Here is an 8,972-nt window from a genome sequence, read left to right on the forward strand (position 1 = left end):
ATGAATCGCTGATGCACGTGAAGAGGGAAACAGGTGTGCGTAATGATGGTGGAAGGAGTGGGTAGTGCAGGGCAGCCTGGCACCCTCGAGAGCCAGGGCGGGAGAGCGGGAATAGGCGTGACAGTACCCCCCCTCTAGGGGCGCCACCCGGCGTCCCACCTGAGCGAGCCTGACGGGCCTGCCGAGGCACGGGCGCTGGACAAGCCGGCTGGGGGCGTAGAAGCCAGAAGAACCGGCAGAGGCGTGGGAGCCTGGCGAACTGGCTGAGGTGTGACAGAACGGACAAGTGACAGAACAGGAACAGCGTCAGAACAGGGGAAACAAAAAGACAATAATGCCGAAGCAGGGAACAACCTCGGGAACAGACAGATAAAGGGGAGGTAATGAAAGCAGGTGATTGAGTCCAGGTGAGTCAAATAAATTGCTGATTCGTGTGACGAGGGAAACAGGTGTGCATAATGATGGTGGCAGGAGTGCGTAGTGCAGGGCAGCCAGGCGCCTTCAAGCGCCAGGGAGGGAGAGCGGGAGCAGGTGTGACAGTCCCTCAGTCGAGCAGTGAATTTCAAACACAGATTCAACAACAAAGACCAGGGAGGTTTTCCAATGCCTCGCAAAGAAGGACAACTATTGGTTGATGGGTAAAAATAACAAAAGCAGACATTAAATATCCCTTTGAGCATGGTGAAGTTATTAATTACAAGTTGGATGGTGTAATTAATCCAGTCACGACAAAGATACAGGTGTCCTTCCTAACTCAGTTGCCGGAGAGGAAGGAAACCGCTCAGGGATTTCCCCATCAGGCCAATAGTGACTTTAAAACAGTTTTAGAGGGAAATGACTGTAACAGGAGAAAACTGAAGACTACAACATTGTAGTTACTCCACAATACTAACCTAATTGACAGAGTGAAAAGAAGAAAGCCTGTACAGAATAAAAATATTCCAAAACATGCCTCCTCTTTGCAGCAAGGACCTAAAGTAACACTGCAAAAAAATTGGCCAATCCAATACAACACATTATTGAGTACCACTCTCCATATTTTCAAGCATAGTGGTGGCTTGTTATGTTATAAATATGCTGGTAATCGTTAAGTACTGGGGAGTTTTTCAGGATAAAAAACAAATGGAATGGAGCTAAGCACAGGCAAAATCCTAGAGGAAAACCTGGCTCAGTCTGCTTTCCAACAGACACTGGGAGATGAAATAAGGATAATAACCTAAAACCTAAAACACAAGGCCAAATCTTCTTACCAGAAGACAGTGAATGTTCCTGAGTGGCCAAGTTACAGTTTTGACTTAAATCTACTTGGCAATATATGGCAAGACCTGAATATGGTTGTCTAGCAATGATAAACAACAATTTTGACAGAGCTTTAAGAAATGTGAAAAAATAATGGGCAAATGTTGAACAATCCAGGTATGGACAGCTCTTAGAGACTTGCCCAGAAAGACTCACAGATGTAATTGCTGCCAAAGGTGCTTCTACAAAGTATTGACTTAGGGGTGTGAATACTTATCTAAATGAGATATCCCTGTATTTCATTTTCTAAAAATGTGCTACATTTCCAAAAAACATGTTTTACTTTGCTCTTATGGGGTATTGTGTGTAGATGGCTGAGAAAAATATATATAATTTATTCCATTTTGAATTCAGGCTATAACACAACAAAATGTGGAATAAGTCAAGGGGTATGAATTCTTTGTAAAGGCACTATGGGAACCCATTGAATAACACATTCATATATGGCTAAACAAACATTAGAAAAATAAATCATTACGAATAAGGTTTGAAGAAAATATAACAAAGCTCAGGAAATATATACAGTTGAAGTCGGAAGTAATGTCAGAATAATTATTTATTTATTTCAGCTTTAATTTCTTTCATCACATTCCCAGTGGGTCAGAAGTGTACATACACTCGAGTAGTATTTGGTAGCATTGCCTTTAAATTGTTTAACTTGGGTCAAACATTTTGGGTAGCCTTCCACAAGCTTCCCACAATAACTTGGATGAATTTTGTGAAGTGCACCAGTCCCTCCTGCAGCAAAGCACCCCCACAACATGATGCTACCACCCCCGTGCTTCACGGTTGGGATGGTGTTCTTCGGCTTGTAAGCCTCCCCCTTTTTCCTCTAAACATAACAAAGGTCATTATGGCCAAACAGTTCTATTTCATCAGACCAGAGGACATTTCTCCAAAAAGTATGATCTTTGTCCCCATGTGCAGTTGCAAACCGTAGTCTGTCTTTTTTATGGCGGTTTTGGAGCAGTGGCTTCTTCCATGCTGAGCAGCCTTTCAGGTTATGTAGATATAGGACTCATTTTACTGTGTATATAGATACTTTTGTACCTGTTTCCTCCAGCATCTTCACAAGATCCTTTGCTGTTGTTCTGGGATTGATTTGCACTTTTCGCACCAAAGTACGTTCATCTCCAGGAGACAGAGCGTGTCTCCTTCCTGAGTGGTATGACGGCTGTGTGTTCCCATGGTGTTTCTACTTGCGTACTCTTATTTGTACAGATGAACGTGGTACCTTCAGGCATCTGGAAATTGCTCCCAAGGATGAACCAGATTTGTGGAGGTCTACAATTTTTTTCCTTAGGTCTTGGCTGATTTCTTTTGATTTTCCCATGATGTCAAGCAAAGAGGCACTGAGTTTGAAGGTAGGCCTTGAAATACAGCCACAGCTACACCGCCAATTGACTCAAATGATGTCAATCAGCCTATCAGAAGCTTCTAAAGAATTTTCCAAGCTGTTTAAAGGCACAGTCAACTTAGTGTATGTAAACTTCTAACCCACTGGAATTGTGATACAGTGAATTATAATGCACAAAGTAGATGTCCTAACAGACTTGCCAAAACTATAGCTTGTTAACAAGACATTTGTTGAGTGGTTGATTATTATTTATTTTTTTTATTTGAATTTTTCTCCCCAATTTCGTGGTATCCAATTGTTTAGTAGCTACTATCTTGTCTCGTCGCTACAACTCCCGTACAGGCTCGGGAGAGACTAAGGTTGAAAGTCATGCGTCCTCCGATACACAACCCAACCAAGCCGCACTGCTTCTTAACACAGTGTGCATCCAACCCGGAAGCCAGCCGCACCAATGTGTCGGAGGAAACACTGTGCACCAGGCAACCTTGGTTAGCGCGCACTGCGCCCGGCCTGCCACAGGAGTTGCTGGTGCGCGATGAGACAAGGATATCCCTACCGGCCAAGCCCTCCCTATAACCCAGACGACGCTAGGCCAATTGTGTGTCGCCCCACGGACCTCCCGGTCGCGGCTGGTTACGACAGAGCCTGGGCGCGAAGCCAGAGTCTCTGGTGGCACAGCTGGCGTTGCAGTACAGAGCCCTTAAGAGTGGTTGATTTTTAATAACTCCAACCTAAGTGTATGTAAACTTTCGACTTTTGATATTTCTATGACACATTTTTAACCCCTTTTTTGTTGGCACAAAAATTCATACACTATTATCTCCATAGCCGAATGAGAGATAAAGGTGCAGGTACAACACATAAAAAGTACAGGATCCCTGCTGGAAGACACTGATTCTTTCCCCACAGACCACAGTGTAGAAAGGCCACCAAATTCCCAACAAACACAAAATCTTGTCTGTGAAATATCATTATTTTTCACAAAAAAAATGCTTTTATGTTCAGAACAACCGCAGGGGGAAATACAAAGAAGTGTATTGATTTGATATCCTTAAAAAAACTTTTGCTCCGTTTGCTCCAGATCTAGCTTGGAGACAATAAATATCACCAATTTAGGTGCTGTGGCCTAGGCTCTCCTATTGTTGGACCATCTCGGTTCGTCCTCTATTTATAGTTCTCACTCTCTCTCTCTTCTGATGAGAACAGTGGGATGACGCAGAGAGAGGGTCAGAAGTTTTTTTAAACACCACACGCCCCTAACAATAAATGCTGGGGCAGGTGTTGCTTCTATCCTTTGTCCTGTGTCTGAGGCGTTTGTGGGAGCGTCAGTGTGTTCCAGTGACTGAGACAGAGACAAAGGCAGGCCAGCAGCCATGGATGATGTATACAAAGCAGCGGTGAGTACAGACACAGGGACAAAACCTGCAGGTTGGGGGTCAGTTGACACAGGAGGATGCCAGATGGTTTTTGTCTGGGATAATAGACAGTCTTTTTCACCGCACATTCACATTACAGTTAGAATCGATTGGCTGAGGTCAGCTAGGAGTCTTCATCTGATATACTAGGGAGGAAGGAGGGACTAATGATCTCAATCTTCATTCATTGGCGTACCTGGGTGTACTGCGGCTGAGTAAAAATCAAGGCACTGTTATGAAATCACGTGCCTTTTCTTGCCGGTTTGTTGGCTCAGGTTGTGGACGGGGGTATATCTGTTTAGGCACAAGGTCAACATGAATATGTGAAAATAACAGCCCGTCATGACTGTGGTGTTATGTTTAACACATTTCACACAATGGTTATATGCTCCAGCTCACATTATATTTACAGTACACACTCTCTGGACACAAGCCAGAGGTGAATAGAGGTTAATGGGCCCTGAGGAAAGTCATCTCTAGTTGTTCAACTGCATTAGACGTTGATGATGTCAAAAAGCCCTAATCCGCGTTCAAGAGCTGTGAGAAGCGAGAAATGGTTTTACCAGTCAACCTCAATTCAAGATATATTTCACGAGAGCTACCGAGTTGATAATTACTAGGGTAGCATAGTGGTTAGAGCGTTGGACTAGTAACCGGAAGGTTGCAAGTTCAAATCCCTGAGCTGACAAGGTACAAATCTGTCGTTCTGCCCCTGAACAGGCAGTTAACCCACTGTTCCTAGGCCGTCAATGAAAATAAGAATTTGTTCTTAACTGACTTGCCTGGTTAAAAAAAAATATTTCAGTATACCCAAGGTACCTTTGACAAACCAAGTACTTGTGAAAGGGATTTGGTAGTCACATAGACATGTTCCCACCTTGATGTTGATTGGTCAAAGTAAGTGCAGTAATATTGAGTGTCAAGACCTGGTAAACATGGTAAACATGGTCATATGATGGGAAAGCAACTCATGTGAAAGTGTCATTCAACACCATCTTTTTATAGAGGAGAGTAATCAAGAAGGGCCAGCAGAACTTTTCTGAATGTGTTGACCATATTGTCCCTCTGAGAAAAGGTCATTGTCCTTCTAAAATTAGAGTTCACAGTGTATGAATAAATGATCTCACCAAGAGAGTTGTAAAGTCAATGGAAATTCAACATTGTATATTTTGAATGAACAACTAACAAGTGCCAAGATTCATCAAGGTTAAACACAAAGTTGGCCATGTTCTATGAGGACAGCTATTCTGAAAAGGTCGATTAAATGTGAACTGCACAACAAAAAGCTCATTGCCATGACATTATGAACATTTGAGCTCAGCATTATCTTTTCTGAGTACCCAGATGACGTAATGTGAGGTTAGATGGGATTTCTGGCATTTCTCTGCCTGACAACATAGAACAAAGGACAGTTAGGAAAAGGAAGAGAGTAGACAGCTGTCGGCTCAAACAAATGTCTCTCAGCAGAATCTGTGCCAGAGCCCCCCTCGCCACAATACAAGAATAGGAGGTGAAGAAAGCAGCGTGACATTTCAGTCAGACTGCACCATGGGTAGGGGGCTGTGCTCCACAGGTTTTGGGCTGAGTTCAACAAGAGGGAGAAGGGGCTGGGGTACTGATGGAATATATTACACACTGTGAGGGCTCAGGGCTGACTACATACCAAGGTGAAAAGAGACAAGACAATGAGGAAATTGCCACCAATGGCCTCCAGTGTGGTCCAACTATGAGTCGTCAATTTGTCAAACATAAATGTCAAAGAGGCAAACCAATCTGCATAATTTAGGCACATAAAGTAGACTAAGATGAGTTCAAAAGTACTATACCATGTCTGTCAACGTGAGTAAATTGCATACAATATGTAACTTTCCCTACTGTTCCCTTCAGGTTGAGAACTTAACAGAAGAGCAGAAAAATGGTGAGTCTTGGTTTTTGGACACAATAATTGCTCTTACAAACCATGTCTTCTTTAATTTTGCATCATTCATGTCTGTGGAGAAGCACTAGTAATACCCATAAGATCCATTTAATCTGCTTCTCATCACTATGTCCCCACAGAGTTTAAGGCAGCCTTTGACATTGCATGTCAGGGTGCAGAGGACGGCTGCATCAGCACCAAGGAGTTGGGGAAAGTGATGAGAATGCTGGGGCAGAACCCCACCCCAGAGGAGCTGCAGGAGATGATAGATGAGGTGGATGAGGATGGTGCGTCACCATGGATACAAACATATCAACACACAATACTACATCCCCTCACTTCAATATGAATTAACCTTAGGCAAAGTCATTCGTTCAGGTAGCCTGAGGAGTGGTTCATACATAGTTTTCAGACTGGTATGAAATGTTAATTTTGAAGTCATCACATTACTATGTTTCAGCATTAAGACACCGTGTGTGTGTGTGTGTGTGTGTGTGTGTGTGTGTGTGTGTGTGTGTGTGTGTGTGTGTGTGTGTGCGTGTGTGCGTGTGCGTTGGGGGGGTTACAGGCAGCGGGACAGTAGACTTTGATGAGTTCCTGGTGATGATGGTGCGCTGCATGAAGGAGGAGAGCAAAGGAAAATCAGAGGAAGAGTTGGCTGAACTTTTCCGCATGTTCGACAAGTAAGGCTAATATCAAGCAAAGTGGCTGCCAAAAAACATTTGTGCTTACTCTGCCAAGAACCTATAAAGACAAAAATATAGAAAACTAAAAAAGTAATGTCAATGTTGTCAGGGATATGTGTACTCATTGACGCTGCTTACAGAAACGGAGATGGCTACATTGATTTGGAGGAGCTGAAAACCATGCTGGAGTCAACTGGAGAGGCCATCACTGAGGATGACATCGAAGAGCTGATGAAGGATGGAGACAAAAATAATGACGGAAAGATTGATTATGATGGTAAGACAAGAGGTCCAACAGTAATAATTTTAGACAAAAGATCAGGCTGGGACTTCCAGAATGTGTAATTGTTAGTTTGTTTTTGTCAGCTACATGTACCAATGACACTCGTCTAGGTAATCCATTCAAAACATTTCACAGTTCAAATCCAGGCAGTCAATAAGAAATTGTCCATCATGAGCTGTGGGTGTCATTCTCTTCCACAGAGTTCCTGGAATTCATGAAGGGGGTTGAGTAAAGGACTCCAAAGATTCATGGACTCTCAGCCCGGGAAAATACTCATACCTCCTCTTAGCTCTGAACATCACATTATTGCCTGAATACGTTGGACAACATTGAAATAAAAACCTCTTTCTGCTTGGCTCCATCTACCACTAAACATGTGTTATATCCTCAATGTGTATCGGCCTTGGTTGACATCTTGTATGTGGTCTAGTTTTTATCCATAGCATTATTAAGGGACCTTAAAGATAATAGGTCTTGTTATGTCCTTGAAGTGAATTTCTGAACTACAAATTGATTTAACCCCCCATAATCCTATAATATTTTATTTGAAATTTTAACCTAGGGGAGGAAACACTCTTCTCCACAATACTGTATATTTTCAATAAAGAAAGATTTTCAGTAATCCAGATGAGTCTTCAATTCAAACAAATTGATATCAACAGGATTGCTTATCACCATTGTATTGTATGTTATTGTATTGAATTGCATTGTATTGTAGAACAAAGGAATAGCGACAGAGGCCATCGCCCCTCCCTTCCGAACGGCGTTCGCCCATCTCTTAGGACCGACTGACCCATGTTCAACTGCTGTTCACATGGAACCCTTCTCCACTTCGGTCTTCAAAGTTATCGTTTGAATATTTGCTACTACCACCAAGATCCCATAGCACAATGGGCCATTGCTGTATAAAGGGCACAATATAGGCCTGGTAAGGCTCTTGAGATAAGTGACAAATTCCAAGATTTGCAGGGGTTAACACCAGGTATCACTTTATCATTGTGTGAAACACACACACACACACACAGATTAAATATCTCACATTAGTACGAGCCCTGAATGCTGATTGGCTGACAGCGGTGGTATATCAGACCTTATACCAAGGGTATGAGAAAACATGTATTTTTACTGTTCTAATTACGTTGGTAACCAGTTTATAATAGCAATAAGGCACCTCGGGGGTTTCTGGTATATGGCCAATATACACTCCGCGATGCTTCATGCATAAGAACAGCCCTTAGCCGTGCTATATTGGCCCTATACCACACCCCTCGTGCCTTATTGCTTAAATATGTTATGGAAAATTTTAAGTATCTTCCTTTCTTGGGTGGGTTTACAGGACAGAGCCCATGTGAAAAAGTCAAAATAACAGAGGGCATCCGAGAACGCATCTGCTACAGAAGCTGGTTTCAACCAATGGAGATGTATCGAATCTTGCGCGTCTTTTGCACAATGTTTATATTCGTCACTGGTTTTGTGCCAAATCAATGCGCTGATGAGATAATATATGACGTAGGCAACATCAGATTCACCACACTGAAAATATTACTAGCTAATGAAATCATAACATATTGTTGTCTAAATTGTACCATTCGTAATAGCATTGGACTCGTGGAAGCAACCAAGGTTAAAAGAAATCATGACTACCTGGAAAGATCAAATGCTCCAGGTGCTTCGCGGAATGAATAACTTTTATTCGCCAGTTTAGAGTGAAACTATTGTGGTATATGGGAGGGAATGACACGCTGTGGCTAGCTATGTGTGTTTAATAGCGAATTTACTACTAGTTATCATTCTAGCCTATACTACAACACATCTCTCTAGATGGCAACATTTGTTTGTGTTACCCAGGCTCCAGTCGCACCACTTTCCTTCGGTTTGGGGTGGGAGGAGAGCAAGTTGGTCGGGTGCCTTGCAAAAGTGGCGTCCATTTTGAGTACATTTCCAACCTCTTCAATCCACCACACGGCGGCGCTATTAGTCTGTGCCAAAACTCCTTTAGGAGGTCAGCGGCTGT

At 42.8% G+C, this 8,972-nt stretch overlaps 1 protein-coding gene across 1 annotated transcript; it reads left to right on the plus strand.

Annotated features, from left to right (window-relative positions):
* The first annotated feature begins 3,864 nt into the window (after window positions 1-3,864).
* LOC139368676 (troponin C, slow skeletal and cardiac muscles-like) lies at window positions 3,865-7,580 on the plus strand. Its single transcript, XM_071107863.1, has 6 exons — window positions 3,865-4,053; window positions 5,959-5,989; window positions 6,130-6,276; window positions 6,558-6,672; window positions 6,816-6,952; window positions 7,159-7,580. The coding sequence occupies exons 1-6, from the start codon at window positions 4,030-4,032 to the stop codon at window positions 7,188-7,190; spliced, it is 486 nt and encodes a 161-aa protein (XP_070963964.1). The 5' UTR covers window positions 3,865-4,029; the 3' UTR covers window positions 7,191-7,580.
* Window positions 7,581-8,972: the final 1,392 nt, after the last annotated feature.

Source organism: Oncorhynchus clarkii, chromosome 16 (genome assembly GCF_045791955.1).
Source record: "Oncorhynchus clarkii lewisi isolate Uvic-CL-2024 chromosome 16, UVic_Ocla_1.0, whole genome shotgun sequence".
NCBI classification, from domain to species: domain Eukaryota; kingdom Metazoa; phylum Chordata; class Actinopteri; order Salmoniformes; family Salmonidae; genus Oncorhynchus; species Oncorhynchus clarkii.

Coding starts and splice junctions, on each gene's coding strand:
- LOC139368676 (XM_071107863.1), top strand. CDS start 4,030: ATGGATGATGTATACAAAGCAGCG. Junction 5,990..6,129: donor AACAGAAGAGCAGAAAAATG/GTGAGTCTTGGT, acceptor ATGTCCCCACAG/AGTTTAAGGCAGCCTTTGAC. Junction 6,953..7,158: donor CGGAAAGATTGATTATGATG/GTAAGACAAGAG, acceptor TCTCTTCCACAG/AGTTCCTGGAATTCATGAAG.